Below are 22,128 nucleotides of genomic sequence, written 5' to 3'. Positions count from 1 at the left end.
CAGCGTAGTGTGAAGCAGGCTCACTTTCTCCCTTCACTGCTCCAATTTCTTCAGTGTTGGCGTTCCTGCAAGAAGGTCTGGAGAAAGGCCTGTCGCTCAGTTCCCTTAAAGTCCAGGTAGTGGCTCTGGCTTGCTTCAGGGGCCGCCTGAAGGGTGCTTCCCTGGCTTCGCAGCCAGATGTTTTGCGTTTTCTCAAGGGAGTTAATCACCTGCACCCTCCTCTGCACTCAGTGGTGCCTGCGTGGAATCTCAACCTGGTGCTAAGAGCCTTGCAGAAGCCGCCTTTTGAACCCTTGTCGAGGGCATCTCTGAAAGACCTGACGTTGAAAGCAGTCTTTTTGGTGGCTATCACTTCAGCCAGAAGAGTTTCCGAGCTCCAGGCACTCTCATGTCGAGAGCCTTTTCTGCAGTTCACTGAGGCAGGAGTGTCTATTCGCACAGTGCCTTCCTTCCTGCCCAAGATTGTTTCTCGCTTCCATGTGAATCAGCAGCTCTGTCTCCCTTCCTTTCGTAGGGAGGACTACCCAGAGGAATACTCTGCTCTCAAATATCTGGATGTGAGACGAGTCATCATCAAATACTTGGAAGTGACCAATGATTTCCGGAAGTCGGATCATCTGTTTGTCCTGTTTGCAGGTCCTCGTAAGGGTCTGCAGGCTGCTAAGCCTACAGTGGCAAGATGGGTCAAGGAAGCCATTGCAGCGGCTTGTGTGGCCGCGAGGAAGGTGCCGCCTATCCGGCTGAAGGCTCACTCCACTAGAGCTCAGGCGGCCTCGATGGCAGAGGCCGGGTCCGTCTCCTTGGAAGAGATTTGCAAGGCGGCAACTTGGGCATCGGCCCATACCTTCTCCAGGCATTACCGCTTGACTGTGGCTGCTCGGGCAGAGGCCCGGTTTGGAGCTTCAGTGTTGCGGTCAGGGATTTCAACGTCCCGCCCTGGGTGAGTACTGCTTCGGTACATCCCACCAGTCTATGGATTGATCAGCATGATGATATGGAAGGTAAAATTATGTATCATACCTGATAATTTTCTTTCCATTAATCATAGCTGATCAATCCATAGCCCCTCCCAGATATCTGTACTATTTATATTCTGGTTGCATTTCAGGTTCAAGTTTAGTCTTCAGTTCCTGTTCAGGAGGACTTCGTGTTCAAGTTTTTTCAATTGGATTCTTCAAGAGTTGAGACGAGTTTGTGTTACAGTGAGCTGCTGCATTCCTCTCCCCTCCGTTTTACGGGGCTGGATTGAGACTTAAATTCTGCCGGCGCTCCCTCCCGCTTCGCGCGGCTGTAGGGCAGCTTTGTACCCTCCCGCTTCGGCGGTGTTAGGGTCAGTCAGCTCCTCCCGCGGTTGCGGTTGCAGGATAAGCCAGATCCCCCCGCATCGGCGGGTGTGGTGTCCCTCCCCCGCTCCGCGGGGATGAGCTGGACAGATTCCCCTCCCCCACTTGTGTGGGGATGAGCTGGGTTTATTCCCCTCCCCCGTTTCGGCGGTGGTAAGCTGGGCAGAGTGTCCCTTTGTGGGTGTAATTCTCTAAGTGCTGAGTCCTGCGGATGGAGCTTGGATATCGACATACTGAGGAGTTTCCGGCAGCACATGACCACATATAGGGAGGCAAAAGGATTGCTCTCTATCTCCACCTGCTGGTAGATGGACACAACCCACCAGTCTATGGATTGATCAGCTATGATTAATGGAAAGAAAATTATCAGGTATGATACATAATTTTAGCTTACACCACGTATAGTTTTAGGTGTGACCTGATTTTATAAGAGCCCATTTACGTGTGTAAATCAGTATTTAATATATAAAAATTGTTGATATAATTTGCCATCTAAGGGAATTCGGAGGCAGATGTACAGATATGCAAAAATGGGTGGATCTAGAGGCATCGAACACATCCCTTCCGTTTCTTCTTGGTTAGTCTTGATTGACCTAATTACTGTCTCAAGTAATTAAGGGGCAGGTTTCGAAGGACTTTCTTTTAGCATATGGGTATTTACATATGGAACACTCCCCCCCCTCCCCCCCCCCCCCCCATGCAGGGCAAAAGTGGTAGTGCTGGGAGATGGAATTAAGGTAGGTTGGGTGAGGTATACAAGGATTTAATTTTGAAAGCCCCCATACGCTCTTTGCATGTGAACAGTAGGTGGGGTAAAGAATCACTGGAACACTGTCTCATTGTGGGATTTTTAAAGAGAGACTCAAAATTGCCCTGTAAGGGAATGATTTTCTAACAGACTGTGCTCCTTCGTAAAGAGGATACATGCTGTTTGCTATGCAGACTTTGCTGGTATCTTAAAATAAAAGTATGCACTTGGGAGGATGGGTGGAAGAGAGTGAAGTAGGCTGTTATGAGCTGAGGTTAATTTTCATGTAGGATGTGGAGAATGTTATGAGTAGAACATTGTGGGGAGGAGTAGAGTGAGAGAGATTAGACAGTGTTAAAGGGAGAAAATTAGAGACCTTGGGCAAAGAGTTTGGGGGGATAGAGACTCTGGGTAGAATGTGAGGAAAAAGGGAGAGAGAGAGATAGACGCATGGTGGGAGGACAAGAGGAAATGCACAGTAGGGAATGGTGGAGACGGGGTGAGAGGATTGCGAGAGACACTGGAACACCACCTTGGCTGAAGGGGCCAACAAACTGATCTCCAGCCCTACCCCCAAGCTTTCTAGTTGCAGGTACTATATTGGGCAAAATATTGATCTGGTCACAGTCCCAGTGGTCCATCCCAGTCTGCTGTGTATGATTGAGAGAGAGCAACACTAATGGGAAGATGGAGAGAAACTGGTGAGTAGAGAATGACATGGGGATGGGGACACATGGTTAACTGCGGGGACAGCGACAGAGCCCATGGGGACAGAGCCAGCAGGATGGGAATGAGGACAAACATTGTCCCTGTGTCATTCTCTACTGCTGAGGACAGGGAGAATTGAGAGAGAGAGAGAGTGTTTGCCATTGGGGACACCCCTTGAAAAGGTGAGACAGTTTGGTCTTTGGTTCTTGGTACATGAGCTGCTGTCTTTGCAGACAGTGGAAAAGGACCAGTTAGCCCATCCAGCCTGCCTGGCTATCCCTGTCATACCCTGCTAAGGATATATCACAGCTGTCAGCCGTAGAAGTTTGACCATCTGCTAAATATTGCTACTTAGGCAAGTTTGCTTTTGTTGTGCTACGTCTTTAAGTTTACATTCAGCTCTATTATTATTAGATAAGGATGGCAAAATGGATATAGTATATTTATTTGCTGTAAAAGAGAGACCTTTCTTCCTGAAGAAGAAAATTTGGAAGCCCTACAGCCTGTCTACAAATCCCTTTTTATTTCATCATAGACCTGGTAGGAAAGTGTTCCTTCCTGATGGGTTCTAAACCAAATTGTGCCTTGCGTTGCAAATGCCTAAACAGGCTGATAGGGGAAAGGGGATGCCTTATTGGTACACCACTGGTCTACACCTGTAATTTGTGATTGCTTAAATATTAAATTTATCAAGGTGAACTATGAAAGCATGGCCATTGCTTGTGTTTTTCCCTTGGCAGCCGGGGTCCTTGTTTCTGGTGAAATTGAACATTTTTTAAATTTAGTTACTAGGATTTAGCTCACACCTTTTCCGGTTGTAGTTGAAGGTGAGTTACATTTGGGTACAGTGGGTGCCTTGTCCAAGATCATAAGGAGCTGTAGTGGGATTTGAACCCTGGCTTCCTTGGTTCTCAGCTCACTGTTCTGTTCTAGCCATTAGGCTACTCCTCCATTCTGCTTTTGGAGTGGAGGAGTAGCCTAATGGTTTCTGCAGTGGCCTGAGTGGGTTTGATTCCCAGTGCAGCTCCGTGTGCCTCTGGGCAAGTCACTTAACCCTTCATTGCCCCAAGTACAAAAACAGATTTGTGAGCCCACTAGGGACAGAGAAAGTACCTGCATATAATGTAAACTACTTTGGTTGTACCACAGAAAGTTGGTATATCAACTCCATGACCCATCAAATCCGTCCATGCATAGGTGGCCAGACCTACTATGCATTGTTCAGTTGCAGCAAGCATCTGTTATGCTTTGTTGTTCTCTAACTTATGTTTTTTTTTTGTTTCCTAGCCTGTCCTGCTCTCCATGTGCAGGGATGTGTCCCAAAGTCTGCAACATCTTTCAAGGCGAGAAGACCATTGACTCTGTGACTTCGGCTCAGGAGCTTCGAGGCTGCACTGTTATCAATGGAAGCCTGATCATAAATATTCGGGGAGGAAGTAAGCACATTGCTCTCTCCACAAATGATATAAATACACTCCTAATGAGATAACATTGTATAAAGACTGTGTGAAAGAACAGAGTGTACATGGTTTTGGAGGGAAGGGATGGTTCAGGGTGAAATAAGCTATTTTCAAAGTTTCCCACGAGATTTTTTTTTTTTTTAAACATAGAAATCTGTCAGTTTTACTCTGGCCTCTCAGTTCTTTTCTAGGCTAAATACCTCTCTTGGCGTACTGTATGTGAGTGCAGGGCTTCGTTCTTGGAAGATCTATTCCCAGTGGTGTACTTTGGCAATTGCTGGGTGTTGCCAGAAGAGGCAGCATTATAAATTCCTGTCTTCCTGCCTTTTTCCTCCCTCTTCTCCTTCAGTCCTTCCACTTATCAGATTCTGGCTTTCAAGGGCTACGAGTGGGTCTGTTTTTTTGGAGATATCAACAATATTTAAATTAGTCCTGATAGGTAAAATGGATGCATAATGGGATCTCCTGAAAACCAGATCTGTTGGCAGTACTGAGGAACTAAGATTTCATATCCTGTACACTAATGTCCGGAAATATTTTTTCACTGAGAGGGTGGTGGATACTTGGAATGCCCTCCCGCAGCAGGTAGTGGAGATGAAAACCATAACGGAATTCAAAAATGCGTGGAATAAACAAGCAGGAATCCTGTTTAGAAGGAATCGATCCAAAGAAGCTTAGCGGAGACTAGGTGGCAACACTGGTTATTGGGAAGCAAAGCCAGTACTAAACGGACTTCTATGGTCTGTGCTCTGCTAGTAGATTTAGGTGGGCAGGAAAGGAGCTTTTCAAGGGCTTGGATGACGATTTCAGAAAATTTTAGAACAAGGGCAGTGTTGGGCAGACTTCTATGAACTATGCCCTCAAAATAGCATGGACAAATCAAGATCAGGTTTACATATGTTGTATTGCTTCATGCCTTATGTAATGAGTTTATCTTCTTGGGTAGTCTGGAAGGACTGTACAGATCTTTATCTGCTGTCATCTACTATGTTACCATGAGGCTCATTTTCAAAAGAGAAAAATGTCCAAAAAGTGACATAAATCTGCATTTGGATGTTTTTCTCACAAAAATGTCCAAATTGGTATTTTCAAAACCAATTTTTAGACGTTTTTCTAGGAAGTCTGTCAGAAGTGTGTTCAAATCACAAGGAAGTGTGTGAGGGGCATGTTAAGGGCGGAATCTGGACGTTCCTAACACTTGGACATTTTTCTGCCATAATGGAACAAAACAAAAACATCCAGAGCAATAAGCTGGATGTTTTGGTGGAGACCTGTTTTATTAATGAATAAGCCACAAAAAAGTGCCCTTAATGACCAGTTGACCACTGCAGGAATAAAGGAATGACACCCCCTTACTCCTTCAGTGGTCACTGACCCCCTCCCACCCCTCAAAGATGTAAATGAAACAGTACATAGCAGCCTGTATGAGAGCTTCAGATGTTATGGCCAGTCCTATTAGGGTAGCAAGCAGGTTCCTGGAATAGCCTAGTGATCAATGTCAGGGGCATAGCTATGTGGGGCCATGGGCGCATGGGCCTCCGTAGATTTGGCCCTGCCCCCCCCCCCCACGCTAACCCCTTCGACCCCCCCCCCCCCCCCCGCCAACCCTCCTGCGCCGTTGTCGGGTACCTTTGCTGGCGGGGGTCCCCAACTCTCGCCAGCCGAAGTCCTCTTCTCCAGCGCGGCTGCGTTGCTGATCTGCAAGGGCAGGCTTCTGTTTCTGTGAGTCTGACGTCCTGCATTTACTTACGTCAGACTCACAGAAACAGAAGCTTGCCGTTGCAGATCAGCAATGCGGCTGCGCTGGAGAAGAGGACTTCGGCTGGTGGGGGTTGAGACCCCTTCCAGCAAAAGTACCTGGCGGCGGGAGAGGGTTGATGGTGGCGGGAAGAGGGGGTCAAAAGGGTTGGCGCTGGGGGGGCTAAAATGTGCCCCCACACCTTGGGCTCTGGACCCCCCTCCCGCCGAAGTCTGGCTACACCCCTGGTCGATGTAGTGAACTGTAGAGAAGGTGACCCAGTCCCATAATCCACTCTGTTTACACTTGTGGTGGAAAGTGTGATCTTTCCAAAACCCACCAAAAACTTACTGTATCCAAATATAGGTGACACTTTCCGCCATATGGAATATTGTAGTGGTGTATAGTTGGGTACAGTAGGTTTTTCATCTGTTTCGAAGGGCTCACCATACAATATAAGGTGAGATGTGTACCTAGGACCTTTTATGTGAAGTACTCTGCAATGCCCCCTAGGGTGCCCACTGCTCTGCTGGGATGCCTGTGTGGCTAGTCTACTAGGAAAGCTGGCTCCTCCTAGATCCCAATGGCTTGATTTTTGTGCATTTTTCACTTGGATTTTTTTTTTAATTTTTTTTAATTGGCCCCCCAAAATATCCCACTTACACCATATCTATGACAGGCGTAAATACGTGCACCTAAATATGACATTTTAGCACGTAAAGGACACTGTTCTATAATGTGTGAATAATTTTGGGAGATGCCCATGCCCCGTGTGAATACCCCCTTGCGTTTTCACACAGTGGAAGCTGTGCACTAAGATAATGGAATACTGCTTCGCGCTAAATTAGCACTTGTGTTAAAATCTGTAACATCCGTGTGCATAAATGTTAGTATTCTGTAATCTGAGTAAGAAAATTGTGCTCCCTTTACAGCATGCGGGGTCAAGAAGTTAATTTTATAAAGGGGGCACCTGGTATAAGAGGGTCCATCTAGCCAGTGTCCTGTTTCCAACAGTGGCCACTCCAAGTTACATGTACTTGGCAGAATCCCAAAGAGTAGCAAGATTCCATGCTACCAACCCCAGGGATAAACAGTGGCTTTTCCTCAAGTCTACCTTGATAGCCGTTTATGGGCTATTCCCCAAGGAACTTGTCCAAACATTTTTAAAGCCACATCCTCTGATAACGAGTTCCAGAGCTTAACTAGCTTAACTATTCATTGAGTGAAAAAATAATTTTTCCTATTTGTTTTAAAAGTATTATTACCAGAATGTCCCCTAATCTTTATACTTTGTGAATCCATTGTTTACGCCTTCAAAATTCACCATTCTTCTCCACTCAGGATTTTCTAGACCTCTATCAAATCCCTCCTCAGCCCAGTGGTGTGCTGGAGCCGGCTCACTCCAGCTCGCAAGAGCCGGTTGTTGAATTTTATACCGACTTGTGAGCCGGTTGTTCCCTATTGCGAGCCGGCTCTCCTCCGTCCCGCCCGCCTGCCCCATCGATCGCCCGCCCGATCCAGTCCCTCACGTCACCGACCTCACCTGACTCTTCTAATTCTTCGGGGCAGGCAGTCTTGCCTGCCCGCTACCAGCGCTGACTCTCCCCTGCCGGTTTGCGCTTTAAAAATGGCCGCTGAGACTTCCAGAGGCAGCCTCGCGAGACTTCTGCTGAAGTCTCGGCGGCCATTTTGAAGCACGAACCGGCAGGGGAGAGTCAGCACTGGTAGGACAGACTCAGGCCCTCCTGAGGCAACCTGTGGCTTTATCCCTGCCTGGCACTACAGCGTTTCACTATGTGTGGCATCTGTAAGAACATGAGAACATTTTCTTCTACTGTTGACATCCAGACTGGTAAGACCAACTCTACATTCATGTAAACTAAGAAATGCTAAGACAGTATTTCTACTTTGAATAAAATTTAATTCATATGGCATACATTTGGTAGCATAGCACCAAACCTGCTTGCTGCACTCAAGAGGCAGGGTTCTACATCTCTGCTCTAAGAAAATATGGTTATGGTTTATGGTTTATTTCAGCTTTCTATACTGTCCTTCCTGGGAGCATCAAAGGGCAATTCACAATCAAGTACAAATAATTAGAAACGTTGGCTAAACAGGGCAGGAGTAGTGATCAAGAAATTCGAATACAGTGACCAAGCTAGACCAAGCCATTGGTTCAACAGTCAGGAAGCAATATGAATGGCTAAACAAGGCAGCAGTATAGAAGCAATGATCCAGCTATAATGAACCACTGGCCAGGCAGTGCAGAAACAATGTACAAAAGTACATAAGTATTTCCATACTGGAACAGACCAAAGGTCCATCAGGCCCAGCATTCTGTTTCCAACAGTGGCCAATCCAGGTTGCAAGTACCTGGCAAGATCCCAAAACAGTACAATACATTTTATGCAGCTTATCCTAAAAATGCTCAGTGGATTTTCCCCACGTCCATTTTAATAATGGCTTATGGACTTTTCTTTAAGGAAGCTAGCCAAACCTTTTTTAAACCCTACTAGGCTAACTGATTTTACTACATTCTCTGGCAACGAATTCCAGAGTTTAATTACACATTGAGTGAAGAAATATTTTCTCTGATTCGTTTTAAATTTACTACTTTGTAGCTTCATTGCGTGCCCCATAGTTCTTGTATTTTTGGAAAGAGTAAACAAGCGAATCACGTCTACCCGTTCCACTCCACTCATTATTTTATAGACCTGTATCATATCTCCCCTCAGACGCCTTTTCTCCAAGCTGAAGAGCCCTAGCCGCTTTAGCCTTTCCTCATAGGGAAGTCACTGGGAAGTTACTGGGTCACTGAGTATTGGTGCATGCAGGGCAGGGGAGAGAAGGGTCGCTGCTGGGTATGGGTGCATACAGGGCAGGGGAGAGGAGGTTCACTGCTGGACATGGGTGTATGGAGGGCAGGGGAAAGGAGGGTCACTGGGTATGGGTGCATGCAGGGCAGGGGGAGAGAAGGGTTGCTGGACATGGGTGGATGGAGGGGAGAGGAGGGGAGAGAGAAGAAATGCTGGATGGAGGGGAGGGAAGAGTGAGGAAGGAGATGAGATGAGGGAAAAGGAAGAGAGGAGAAAAACTGCACATGGGTGAAGAAAATAGGCAGAAGCTGAGGACCAGAAATGAAGAAGAAAGGAGGAAAGGAAAGAAATAAATGGAAAGGAAGCCCTGGAAACGGAGTTAAGAGGACAGATAGCAGCAGAATCGGATACTGGGCCTGCATGATCAGAAAAGCAGTCGCCAGACAACAAAGGTAGAAAAAATCATTTTATTTTCATTATAGTGTTTGAAATATGTTCACTTTGAGAATCAGGTGCTCAACATTAAAAGTTTATATTTATTTACTTATTTATGGCATTTTATCGCACATTAAACATGAATTAGATTGGAACCTGGGATCGTTTAATTTTTTTTTCCTGGAGTAATGCATTGCCACCCCCCCCCCCCCCAGGCTCTCTCCCCAGCTATAGCCAGCTCTGCAATTTGGGGGGGGGGGGCGCAGAGGGGGACCAGGGAGAGAGCCTGTTGTTAAACATTTACCAGCACACCACTGCCTCAGCCATCTTTTTTCCAAGTAAAGAGCGCTATCTTCGTAAGTCTTTCCTCATATGAGAAGAGTTTCATCTCCTTAATCATTTTGGTTACCCTTCTTTGAATCTTTTCTGATTCCACTATAATTGTTTTGAGATGTGGTGACAAGAATTACACGGATGTAACAAAAGAGAGGGAACAAAGTACAAACTAAAGTCCAAACAAAAAAAACAGCACCACGGGCCTTTAAAAATGGAACATAGTTCTTTAATGAATGAGCCTTGACAAAAAGACCTGACACGGGCCGTGTTTCGGTGACTAGCACCTGCGTCAGGGGTCACAGTGATGACGTGGAAAACTTGGGGAATAACTCAAATATATTCCTCTACAATATATTATTCCTTACCCCACGTCTCATGTAGTAAAAGCTACAAAGCACCAAGGCACTTTCACTTTCTGTATCAAAATGGATACAGAAAGTGAAAGTGCCTTGGTGCTTTGTAGCTTTTACTACATGAGACGTGGGGTAAGGAATAATATATTGTAGAGGAATATATTCGAGTTATTCCCCAAGTTTTCCACGTCATCACTGTGACCCCTGACGCAGGTGCTAGTCACCGAAACACGGCCCGTGTCGGGTCTTTTTGTCAAGGCTCATTCATTAAAGAGCTGTGTTCCATTTTTAAAGGCCCGTGGTGCTGTTTTTTTTGTTTGGACAAGAATTACACACAATACTCAAGGTGAGGTTGCATCATAGATTCTCCGAGGACAAGCAGGCTGCTTGTTCTCACTGATGGGTGACGTCCACGGCAGCCCCTCCAACCGGAATCTTCACTAGCAAAGTCCTTTGCTAGCCCTCGCGCGCCCGCGCGCACCGCGCATTCGCGGCCGTCTTCCCGCCCGAAACCAGCTTGAGCCGGCCAGTCTTCTTTCGTCCGCACTCGGTACGGTTGTGTTTTCGCCGTGTCGAGCCCCGGAAAGTCGACCTCGCGCATCCTTTTTCTCTTCGACGTGTTTTTTTTCTTCGGAAAATCTTTAAAAATTTGTTCGGGAAGTGCTCCGGAAGCCCCCTCGGGTTTCGTTTTGCCCCTTCCCGTATTTTCAGACTTTGCCCCGGTAAGTTTTCTTTCGTCGTCGGGGTAGGCCTCTTTTCGGCCTCGGTCGAGATTTTTCTCCCTCAAAGTTTTGGTGCTCATTTTCGTCATTTCGGATTTTGATTTCGCCGGCGTGATTTTTCCGCCCATGACATCGAAGCCTTCCAGCGGCTTCAAGAAGTGTACCCAGTGCGCCCGGGTAATCTCGCTCACTGACAGGCACGCGTCGTGTCTTCAGTGTCTGGGGGCCGAGCACCGCCCTCAGGCCTGTAGTCTGTGTTCCCTTTTGCAAAGGCGGACTCAGGTAGCGAGATTGGCCCAGTGGAACGTTTTGTTCTCGGGCTCTTCGTCGGCATCGGCACCGGGGGTATCGTGTGCATCGGCGTCTTCAGCGTCCAGAGCTTCATCCTCGGCCGCCAGTGCATCGAGGCATCGGACCTCTGCATCGGCGCCGAGACATCGGATAGCTGCATCGACGTCGGTGGTACCGGGACCTCGTCTGCTGATGTCGTTGGACGGTGGTGCATCGTCTGGAGTGCAGGTGAGGGCTGTCCATTCCCCTGTTGGTGGCGGTGAGCCTTCGGGTGGGTCTCCCCCTACCCTGAGGGCTCCTGCGGTACAGCCCCCCCGAGACCGACCTCCTTCGGCCTCGGCCCCGAGGAAGCGACGGCTGGATTCTACGTCCTCCTCGTCGGTACCGGGAAGCTCCGGTGACATGCTTCGTTCCAAGAAGTCGAAGAAGCATCGTCACCGGTCCCCTTCCCGTGTCGGTACCGAGAGCTCTGGGTCGCCGAGGGAGTCGGCACCCAGCAGGCATCGGCACCGAGAGGACCGCTCACCCTCTGTTCAGGAGGTGTCGATGCGCTCCACTCTGGACAGCCCGGAACAGCCTCCACGCCCGGAACAGGTTCTGACGTCGACGCCTGCATCGACTTCCATGCCTTTCTCTGCAGCCGCTCTGAACGAGAGCCTCCGGGCCGTTCTCCCAGAGATTCTGGGAGAGCTGTTGCGCCCTACCACTCCGGTACCGGTGGTGCTTGCGCCGGCAGGTCCATCGCCCGAGGTGAGGTCTCCGGCGTCGGTGCCGCGTGCGGTGCCGGCTGCCGTCGCCTCCCAGGAAGGCTCCCCGACTACGTCGGTGGAGGGAGCTTCGCCGATGCGGGCGAGGGAGTCTACCTCTCGACGCCCCCATTGTGGACGTGGTTCCACCGAGTCGAGTCGGGCACGGTTGCAGACACAGGTCCGTGAACTTGTGTCTGACACCGAGGGTGAGGCCTCGTGGGAAGAGGAAGAAGACCCCAGATATTTCTCTGACGAGTCTGAGGGTCTTCCTTCCGATCCCACTCCCTCTCCGGAAAGACAGCTTTCCCCTCCTGAGAGTCTGTCTTTCGCTTCCTTTGTCCGGGAGATGTCTACGGCCATCCCCTTCCCGGTGGTTGTGGAGGACGAGCCCAGGGCTGAAATGTTTGAGCTCCTGGACTATCCTTCTCCACCTAAGGAAGCGTCCACTGTTCCCCTGCACCATGTCCTCAAAAAGACATTGCTGGCGAACTGGACCAAGCCTTTAACTAATCCCCACATCCCCAAGAAGATCGAGTCCCAGTACCGGATCCATGGGGACCCAGATCTGATGCGCACCCAGTTGCCTCATGATTCTGGAGTTGTGGATCTGGCCCTAAAGAAGGCTAAGAGTTCTAGGGAGCATGCTTCGGCGCCCCCGGGCAAGGACTCTAGAACCTTAGACTCCTTTGGGAGGAAGGCCTACCATTCTTCTATGCTCGTGGCCAAAATTCAGTCTTACCAGCTCTACACGAGCATACACATGCGGAACAATGTGCGGCAGTTGGCGGGCTTGGTTGATGCTCTCCCCCCTGAGCAAGCCAAGCCTTTTCAGGAGGTGGTCAGGCAGCTGAAGGCGTGCAGAAAATTCCTGGCCAGAGGGGTGTATGACACCTTTGATGTTGCGTCCAGGGCCGCTGCTCAAGGTGTGGTGATGCGCAGGCTCTCATGGCTGCGTGCCTCCGACCTGGAGAATAGAATCCAGCAGCGGATTGCGGACTCGCCTTGCCGTGCGGATAATATTTTTGGAGAGAAAGTCGAACAGGTGGTAGAGCAGCTCCACCAGCGGGACACCACATTCGACAAGTTCTCCCGCCGGCAGCCTTCAGCTTCTACCTCTACAGGTAGACGATTTTTCGGGGGAAGGAAGACTGTTCCCTACTCTTCTGGCAAGCGTAGGTACAATCCTCCTTCTCGACAGCCTGCGGCCCAGGCTAAGCCCCAGTGCGCTCGCTCTCGTCAGCAGCGTGCGCCTCAGCAAGGCCCCGCGGCTCCCCAGCAAAAGCAAGGGGCGAGCTTTTGACTGGCTCCAGCAGAGCATAGCCGCCATCCAAGTGTCAGTGCCGGGCGACCTGCCAGTCGGAGGGAGGTTGAAAGCTTTTCACCAAAGGTGGCCTCTCATAACCTCCGATCAGTGGGTTCTGCAAATAGTCCGGCAAGGATACACCCTCAATTTGGCCTCAAAACCTCCAAATTGTCCACCGGGAGCTCAGTCTTACAGCTTCCAGCACAAGCAGGTACTTGCAGAGGAACTCTTCGCCCTTCTCAGCGCCAATGCGGTCGAGCCCGTGCCATCCGGGCAAGAAGGGCTGGGATTCTATTCCAGGTACTTCCTTGTGGAAAAGAAAACGGGGGATGCGTCCCATCCTAGACCTAAGGGCCCTGAACAAATATCTGGTCAAAGAAAAGTTCAGGATGCTTTCCCTGGGCACCCTACTTCCCATGATTCAGGAAAACGATTGGCTATGCTCTCTGGACTTGAAGGATGCCTACACACACATCCCGATACTGCCAGCTCACAGACAGTATCTGCGATTTCAGCTGGGCACACGTCACTTCCAGTACTGTGTGCTACCCTTTGGGCTCGCCTCTGCGCCCAGGGTGTTCACAAAGTGCTTGGCTGTAGTAGCAGCAGCACTTCGCAGGCTGGGGGTGCACGTGTTCCCATATCTCGACGATTGGCTGGTGAAGAACACGTCCGAGGCAGGAGCCCTGCAGTCCATGCAGATGACTATTCGCCTCCTGGAGCTACTGGGGTTTGTGATAAATTACCCAAAGTCCCATCTTCTCCCGGCGCAGAGACTCGAATTCATAGGAGCTCTGCTGGATTCTCGGACGGCTCGCGCCTATCTCCCAGAGGCGAGGGCCAACAACTTGTTGTCCCTCGTCTCGCGGGTGCGAGCGTCCCAGCAGATCACAGCTCGGCAGATGTTGAGATTGCTGGGCCACATGGCCTCCACAGTTCATGTGACTCCCATGGCCCGCCTTCACATGAGATCTGCTCAATGGACCCTAGCTTCCCAGTGGTTTCAGGCTGCTGGGGATCTAGAAGACGTGATCCACCTGTCCACGAGTTTTCTCGAATCCCTGTATTGGTGGACGATTTGCTCCAATTTGACTCTGGGACGTCCTTTCCAAATTCCTCAGCCACAAAAAGTGCTGACCACGGATGCGTCTCTCCTGGGATGGGGAGCTCATGTCGATGGGCTTCACACCCAAGGAAGCTGGTCCCTCCAGGAACGCGATCTACAGATCAATCTCCTGGAGTTGCGAGCGATCTGGAACGCTCTGAAGGCTTTCAGAGATCGGCTGTCCCACCAAATTATCCAAATTCAGACAGACAACCAGGTTGCCATGTACTACGTCAACAAGCAGGGGGGCACCGGATCTCGCCCCCTGTGTCAGGAAGCCGTCAGCATGTGGCTCTGGGCTCGCCGTCACGGCATGGTGCTCCAAGCCACATATCTGGCAGGCGTAAACAACAGTCTGGCCGACAGATTGAGCAGGATTATGCAACCTCACGAGTGGTCGCTCAATTCCCGAGTGGTGCGCCAGATCTTCCAAGCGTGGGGCACCCCCTTGGTGGATCTCTTCGCATCTCGAGCAAACCACAAAGTCCCTCAGTTCTGTTCCAGGCTTCAGGCCCACGGCAGACTGGCATCGGATGCCTTCCTCCTGCATTGGGGGGAGGGCCTCCTGTATGCTTATCCTCCCATTCCTCTGGTGGGGAAGACTTTGTTGAAACTCAAGCAAGACCGAGGCACCATGATTCTGATTGCTCCCTTTTGGCCACGTCAGATCTGGTTCCCTCTTCTTCTGGAGTTATCCTCCGAAGAACCGTGGAGATTGGAGTGTTTTCCGACCCTCATCACGCAGGACGAAGGGGCTCTTCTGCATCCCAGCCTCCGGTCCCTGGCTCTCACGGCCTGGATGTTGAGAGCGTAGACTTTGCCTCTTTGGGTCTGTCAGAGGGTGTCTCCCGTGTCTTGCTTGCTTCCAGGAAAGATTCCACTAAGAGGAGTTACTTCTTTCTATGGAGGAGGTTTGCCGTCTGGTGTGACAGCAAGGCCCTAGATCCTCGCTCTTGTCCTACACAGACCCTGCTTGAATACCTTCTGCACTTGTCTGAGTCTGGCCTCAAGACCAACTCTGTAAGGGTTCACCTTAGTGCAATCAGTGCATGCCATTACCATGTGGAAGGTAAGCCGATCTCGGGACAGCCTTTAGTTGTTCGCTTCATGAGAGGTTTGCTTTTGTCAAAGCCCCCTGTCAAGCCTCCTACAGTGTCATGGGATCTCAATGTCGTTCTCACCCAGCTGATGAAACCTCCTTTTGAGCCACTGAACTCCTGCCATCTGAAGTACTTGACCTGGAAGGTCATTTTCTTGGTGGCAGTTACTTCAGCTCGTAGAGTCAGTGAGCTTCAGGCCCTGGTAGCCCAGGCCCCTTACACCAAATTTCATCATAACAGAGTAGTCCTCCGCACTCACCCTAAGTTCTTGCCAAAGGTCGTGTCGGAGTTCCATCTGAACCAGTCAATTGTCTTGCCAACATTCTTTCCCCGTCCTCATTCCTGCCCTTCTGAACGTCAGCTGCACACATTGGACTGCAAGAGAGCATTGGCCTTCTATCTGGAGCGGACGCAGCCCAACAGACAGTCCGCCCAATGTTTCTTTTGATCCCAATAGGAGGGGAGTGGCTGTGGGGAAACGCACCATATCCAATTGGCTAGCAGATTGCATTTCCTTCACTTACGCCCAGGCGGGGCTGGCTCTTGAGGGTCATGTCACGGCTCATAATGTTAGAGCCATGGCTGCGTCGGTAGCCCACTTGAAGTCAGCCTCCATTGAAGAAATTTGCAAAGCTGCGACGTGGTCATCTGTCCACACATTCACATCTCATTACTGCCTGCAGCAGGATACCTGACGCGACAGTCGGTTCGGGCAGTCAGTTCTTCAGAACCTGTTTGGGCTTTAGGATCCAACTCCACCCCCCGAGGGCCCTGTTTGTTCTGTTCCAGGCTGCACTCTCAGTTAGTTGGTAAATTTTTTAGGTCAATCTCAGTTATGTCCTCGCCGTTGCGAGGCCCAATTGACCATGGTTGTTGTTTTGAGTGAGCCTGGGGGCTAGGGATACCCCATCAGTGAGAACAAGCAGCCTGCTTGTCCTCGGAGAAAGCGAATGCTACATACCTGTAGAAGGTATTCTCTGAGGACAGCAGGCTGATTGTTCTCACAAACCCGCCCGCCTCCCCTTTGGAGTTGTGTTTTCCCTTGTCTTTGTCTTGCTACATATGAGACTGGCCGGCTCGAGCCGGTTTCGGGCGGGTAGACGGCCGCGCATGCGCGAGGGCTAGCAAAGGACTTTGCTAGTGAAGATTCCGGTTGGAGGGGCTGCCGTGGACGTCACCCATCAGTGAGAACAATCAGCCTGCTGTCCTCGGAGAATACCTTCTACAGGTATGTAGCATTCGCTACGATATAGAGGCATTATAATAATCTTTATTTTTAATTCCCGCGCGATTCATTTTCCGCCAAAGTCGCTATGCCCACATTAGCCCTCTCCTTAAATCACTTCACTGGCTCCCTATCCGTTTCCGTATTCTATTCAAACTTCTCCTATTGACCTATAAGTGCATTCACTCTGCCGCTCCCCAGTACACTCTTGTCTCCTTTTATGTTCCCCCTCGAGTACTCCGTTCTGTTGATAAATCTCTCTTATCCATCTCTTCCTCCTCTACTGCTAATTCGAGACTCCTTTCCTTTTCTTGCTGCACCTGACGCCTGGAATAGACTTCCCGAGCCTGTACGTCTAGCCCCGTCTTTAGCTGTTTTCAAGTCTAAACTCTAAACCCACCTCTTTACCACTGCTTTTGACTCCTAACTCACTTACCCTGTTCTTTATCCTCATCTCTCTTTATTCCCTTTACCCTTAATTGTTCTGTCTGTTTACCTGTCTTATCTAGATTGTAAGCTCTTTGAGCAGGGACTGTCTTCTGTGTATGGTGTACAGCGCTGCGTATGCCTTGTAGTGCTATAGAAATGTTAAGTAGATAAATAGATATAATTCCTTTCCTAATAATTCCTAACATCGTTTGCTTTTTTTGGCCGCCTCCGCACCCTGAGCAGAAGATTTCCAAGTATTGTCCACAATGACATCTAGATCTTTTTCTTGGGTGGTGACTCCTAATGTGGAACCTAGCATCAAGTGTCAGTGATTTGGATTATTCTTCCCAATGTGCATCACTTTGTACTTGGCCACATTAAATTTCATCTGCCATTTGGATGCCCAGTCTTCCAACCTCCTAAGGTCCTCCTGTAATTTCTCACGTCTGCATGCGGTTTAAGAGCTTTGAATAGTTTTGTGTCATTTGAAAATTTAATAACCTCCCTTGTCCTTCCCATTTCCAGATCATTTATAAATATGTTAAAAAACACCAGTCACAGTACAGATCCCTAGGCACTCCACTATTCACTTTCCTCCATTGAGAGAATTGTCTATTTAACCATATCGTCTGTTTTCTACCTTTTAACCAGTTCCCAATCCACAACAGAACATTACTTCCTAGCTCATGACTTTTCAATTTTCTATGGACTCTGGTCTCTCATGAGGAACTTTGTTGAATGCTTTCTGAAAATCAGTATACATTACATAACTGGCTCATCTTTTATCCCATGTTTATTCATGCCTTCAAAAAATAATTAGTGAGGCAGGATTTCCCTTGGCTGAATCTATGTTGACTCTGTACCATTAAACCATGTTTGCCAATGTGTTCTGTAATTTTATTCTTTGTAATAGTTTCTATCATTTTCCTCGACACTGACGTCAGGCTTATCAGTCTGTAATTTCCCAGATCAGTCCTAGAACCCTTCTTAAAAACTGGAGTTAAATTGGCCACCTTCCAGCCTTCAGGTACCACTGATGATTTTAATGACAGGTTACCGATCACTAAAGTAGATCAGTTGTTTCATATTTTTAGTTCTTTCAGTACCCTGGGGTATATACCATATGGTCCAGGTGATTAACTGTTGTTTTCAATTTGTCTCAGTATGTCTTCCAGGTTCACCAAGATTTGTTTCAGTTTCTCTGTATCATCACCCTTGAATACCATTTCTGGCACAGGTAGATCTCTTACATCCTTTTTAGGAAAGACCAAAGCAAAGAATTAATTTAGGAGCTGATGCACAAAAGTTCCTGGTAACATCCACTCAATATTTCCACCTTGGTAAAAATTACCGAGATGGAAATAGCGAGCGATGCTCAGAAGAAATTGTATGCAAATGAGCTGCATGGACTTTTACCATATAGCTTGTAGAGATGGCTGCCAGGGCACTCGCAGATTATCAACTCGACCAGAACAGCCCTCCACAGTGTTTCATGGCTTTCATACATGCATACAAGCTGCGTGTATGAAAGCCATGTGCAGCTTCTTTTTATTTTTTAAATACTTGAAAGCCGCTACAGCTGTTGGGAGGAAGAGAAAAGGCAAAAAAGGATCGATTGGGAGAAGTGGCTAATGTGTCATCTAGCAAAGAAGAAAAGCAGAGTAAGATCCTTCACACCTTGGAGCTCAGCTGCCCACAAGAGAACGGGGGGGGGGGGGGGGGGGGGGAATCCAGTGCAAGCAAAGAAAGCCCTCACTAACCCTCTGGGCTCCTCTCAAGCAGCACTAACCACACTTTCATTAGAATATAATTTGTATCCTGGTCACACAGTGTCCTATTGATTGTCCTCCCCCCCAGTTGTCTGAGATGCCTGTATATTTACCTCTTCAGTTTGTGCTATGTATTCTAACTCCCCCATCTTATTTTTTTAGACTTCTAGCCAGTGGCGTACCTACCTCAGATGCCACCGGGGGCAGAGCACACACTCCCCCCCCCCCCCCCCGGCAGCGCATCCCCTCCTCCGAGCAAGGGAGGTGCGCGGAACAGGTGTGCAGCTGTCGGCTCTTCCGGTCCCCTGCCCCGGAACAGGAAGACATCAGAGGGTGCAGGGGACCTGCAGAGCCAACAGCTGCACATCTGCTCTGCACACCCCCTTGCTGCGTGCACCCAGAGCGGACCGCCTCCACCACCCCGCCCTTGGTATGCTAGGGCTTCTAGCATTTTTATACAGACATTTCAAAACGTCTTTTTTGTTTGTATCTATGAGCTGCTTAGTAGTTGACAGGGATAATTTGCAATCTTTACTCTGCTCATCTCCTTAAAAGCTTTTGGCTTTCTTTTGCCTTTGTTGCAGCCTCTGTATTGGGATGCCCCAACTTCCTTGTTTTTGAAAGTATCCTTCAAAGATACCTCATTCAAACCATTCACTCCTGAGCAACAATTGGCTTTCCCCAGGTTCTAGTTGAAAAGCTGCTCTATCTCTTTTTTAGGTGCTATTTTATAAAGACACACATAGTAAACACCTAAATGCCTTTATAAAATACTACCGTAAGCGGCAAAAATCGTGCTTGTATTGCAGGCAGACATTTATACCTGCTTGAGAGCAGGTGTAAATGTCCATCCCTAGAATATTTAAGTACATGTATAAATTACTAGGATTTATTCTCTACATGCCTACTTGTGAACTCCCTGTACATTCCTCCTGTCAAAGTACACATCATCATGTCAACGAACATACTGTTATGCCCATCGGGCCTTTTATATATGCACGAAAATGACTTTATAAAATTAACCCCTGGTTGTGAGCAGTTGTTGGAAACACATCAAATAGGTTGACAGCTTCCAGAGGAACATCCAGTTTTAAACCTACAGATTGAGCAAGACAGGTCCTTTGGGAGTGGGAAATGAAGGAGGGAGGGGGCAGATAGAAGGTTTCATCTTAATAACATCAATTTATGGTCATGACCCTCTTAAGTGTTTATGCATGTTAGTGTATTGTTTACTGCAAGGACCATGCTGGTACCAAGGTTCTTGATCGATGGTATCTTTTGGTTTTCCAGATAATATAGCAGTAGAATTGGAAGCGAACCTCGGGCTGGTTGAAGAGATCACAGGATACCTAAAGATCCGCCGCTCCTATGCTTTGGTGTCTCTCTCCTTTTTCCGCAAGCTACACCTGATCAAGGGGGAGGTGCTGGAATTTGGGTATGTGTATCTGTTTACACTTGCTTCTAATTATAGCCATCATAAAAGGACTGTACCCTTTGTATCCTGCAGTGTTTCAAAAGTATACAAAGTGAGAAGCTGTTACCGGTCATTAAACCTGCCTCTGCTGCATCATCACCTCTGAAACATTTGCAGCTTCTCTCTTTCCAGCTGTTATGAGAACAACAGGCATAGCTGCAAGAGAATTGAACCCTACTAAGATTATGCTCATAGACTCCTCCCTCTCTGAGATTTTGATAATTAAACGCATCTTGATACCACTACTACTAAAATGAACCTGTAAAACTCATGAAGGTATAAAACCATTGTTCAAGTTTGTGTAGCTGCATCTGCAACTACTCTCTTCTGCCTCCCGCCCCCTCCTCCCCCCAAAAGATGACTGCCTGGTCTGCCTAATGGTTAAGCTGCCCTGCTGCCTCCTTGAGCTCCCAGGAAATTAGTGTGGGCAGACTTAGCAGAATAATGGAGGAGTAGCCTAGTGATTAGTGCCGCGGACTTTGATCCTGGGGAACTGGTTCGATTCCCACCGCAGCTCCTTGTGACTCTGGGCAAGTCACTTAATCCTCCATTGCCCCAGGTACAAAATAAGTACCTGAATATATGTAAACCGCTTTGAATGTAGTTGCAAAGTACCACAGAAAGGTGGTATATCAAGTCCCATTTCCCTTTCCCACCTCTGGTGAAATTTTCCACTAACGGAGGGAAGAGTTGCAACCTGCCTTTTTTGGCATACTTTTGAATTCTGAGATATTAAACAGAAGACACGGTACTTTTCAAGCCTCCATGTATCTTTTGTCTACAGTGATCAAAAAAGATTTGATGAATCCTTGGCTACTGTGACTTCCTTGGCTAATCTCCTAGGTGTTGAGCTATCTTTGCGTAGCCATTGCTCAAGCCCTGTCTCTGCTTAATTGTGTTTTAAAATCTTGCTAAAAGATTCTATGTGTTTTCTTTTTCTTTAAAGCCAGATTTAACTATTGCATGAAATGTAAGCAAGCAATAAGTTAGTCTCTAGTTTATTTTATTATTTTTATATAAGATTTTTATGCTTTACACAAAAGTAAAATATTTTCTCTCAAACAAGTTCAATTTATATACATGGAAAATTTGCTGGTCCAGCTTTTCCGCTTCCGAGTGTTTCCTGCTTTGTTTCTGTACGCTGCTAGATTTTCTAGAGCTCCATCACCACCATGATATCCTTGAAGCTGAGCTGAGGCCAGTTAGGTAACAGAAAACAGGTTGGTGCTGGCAGTTTTCTATAAGAGCTGGAACATGGGACCAAAAGCCTATTAACCCAGGCTCAGCTGCAAAAAACCCCCAAAATCCTTCCCTCTCTTCCCTGGAGTTTGATGGAGACAGCATAGAACAATGTGCCAGGAAGTGAGGAACGAATCTGATTATGAGAGTTACTTTTTATAAACAAAATCAATCTAAAGTAAGAAAGTGACCCTAGGCATCTTTCTGGTTCTCCCTTCCCCTTTTGTGCTAAGGTAAAAGGTAAGGATTTGTTTTCTGTTCATTTGGGTACCTTAAAAATTTTAGGGCTCCTTTTACAATGCCACGCTGGCGATTCTGACGTAGCAAATGCTACAAAGCCCATTCGATTCCTGTGGACTGTCTAATTTCCAGTGCAAGAATTGCAAGCGTAGCTTTGTAAAAGGGAGCCCTTAGTGTGCTCAAAATTGATTGTACATGCATTAACCTGTGAATTAACATGCATACAGTTGATTTGCACCAGTGACGTAGCTACGTGGGGCCTAGGCCCTGCCCCCCCCCCCAAATTTCCTGTGGGCCTCTGGGTTTGCTGGCAGGGGTCCCCAACCCTATCCAGTTGAAGGGTAGTCCAGTACTGGTCTCTGACGCTGTTGCGTTGCCTGCCCTGCTCTGTCTTCCCCTCACATCCAGCACGCTCCTTTTAGTGAACTGAGCATGCTCAATTTCACTAAAAGGAGCGTGCAGGATGTGAGGGGAAGACAGAGTGGGGCAGGCAACACGGCGGCACTGGAGACCGGCGCTGGTCAAAGCTTCAGCTGGTAGGGGCT

The 22,128-nt window shown here is 48.3% G+C and overlaps 1 protein-coding gene across 1 annotated transcript in view; it reads left to right on the top strand.

Moving 5' to 3' along the window:
* Window positions 1-22,128, top strand: part of INSR (insulin receptor) — a 428,464-nt gene that overhangs the window by 304,319 nt on the left and 102,017 nt on the right. The window contains exon 5 of the mRNA XM_030218585.1: window positions 19,921-20,065. Within this exon, the coding sequence (XP_030074445.1) occupies window positions 19,921-20,065 (145 nt within the window). The remainder of the gene's footprint in view (window positions 1-19,920; window positions 20,066-22,128) is intronic.

This window comes from Microcaecilia unicolor, chromosome 11, assembly GCF_901765095.1.
Source record: "Microcaecilia unicolor chromosome 11, aMicUni1.1, whole genome shotgun sequence".
NCBI lineage: Eukaryota > Metazoa > Chordata > Amphibia > Gymnophiona > Siphonopidae > Microcaecilia > Microcaecilia unicolor.
The sequence above is the reverse complement of the archived record's forward strand: the minus strand, read 5'-3'. Positions and strand labels throughout refer to the sequence as shown.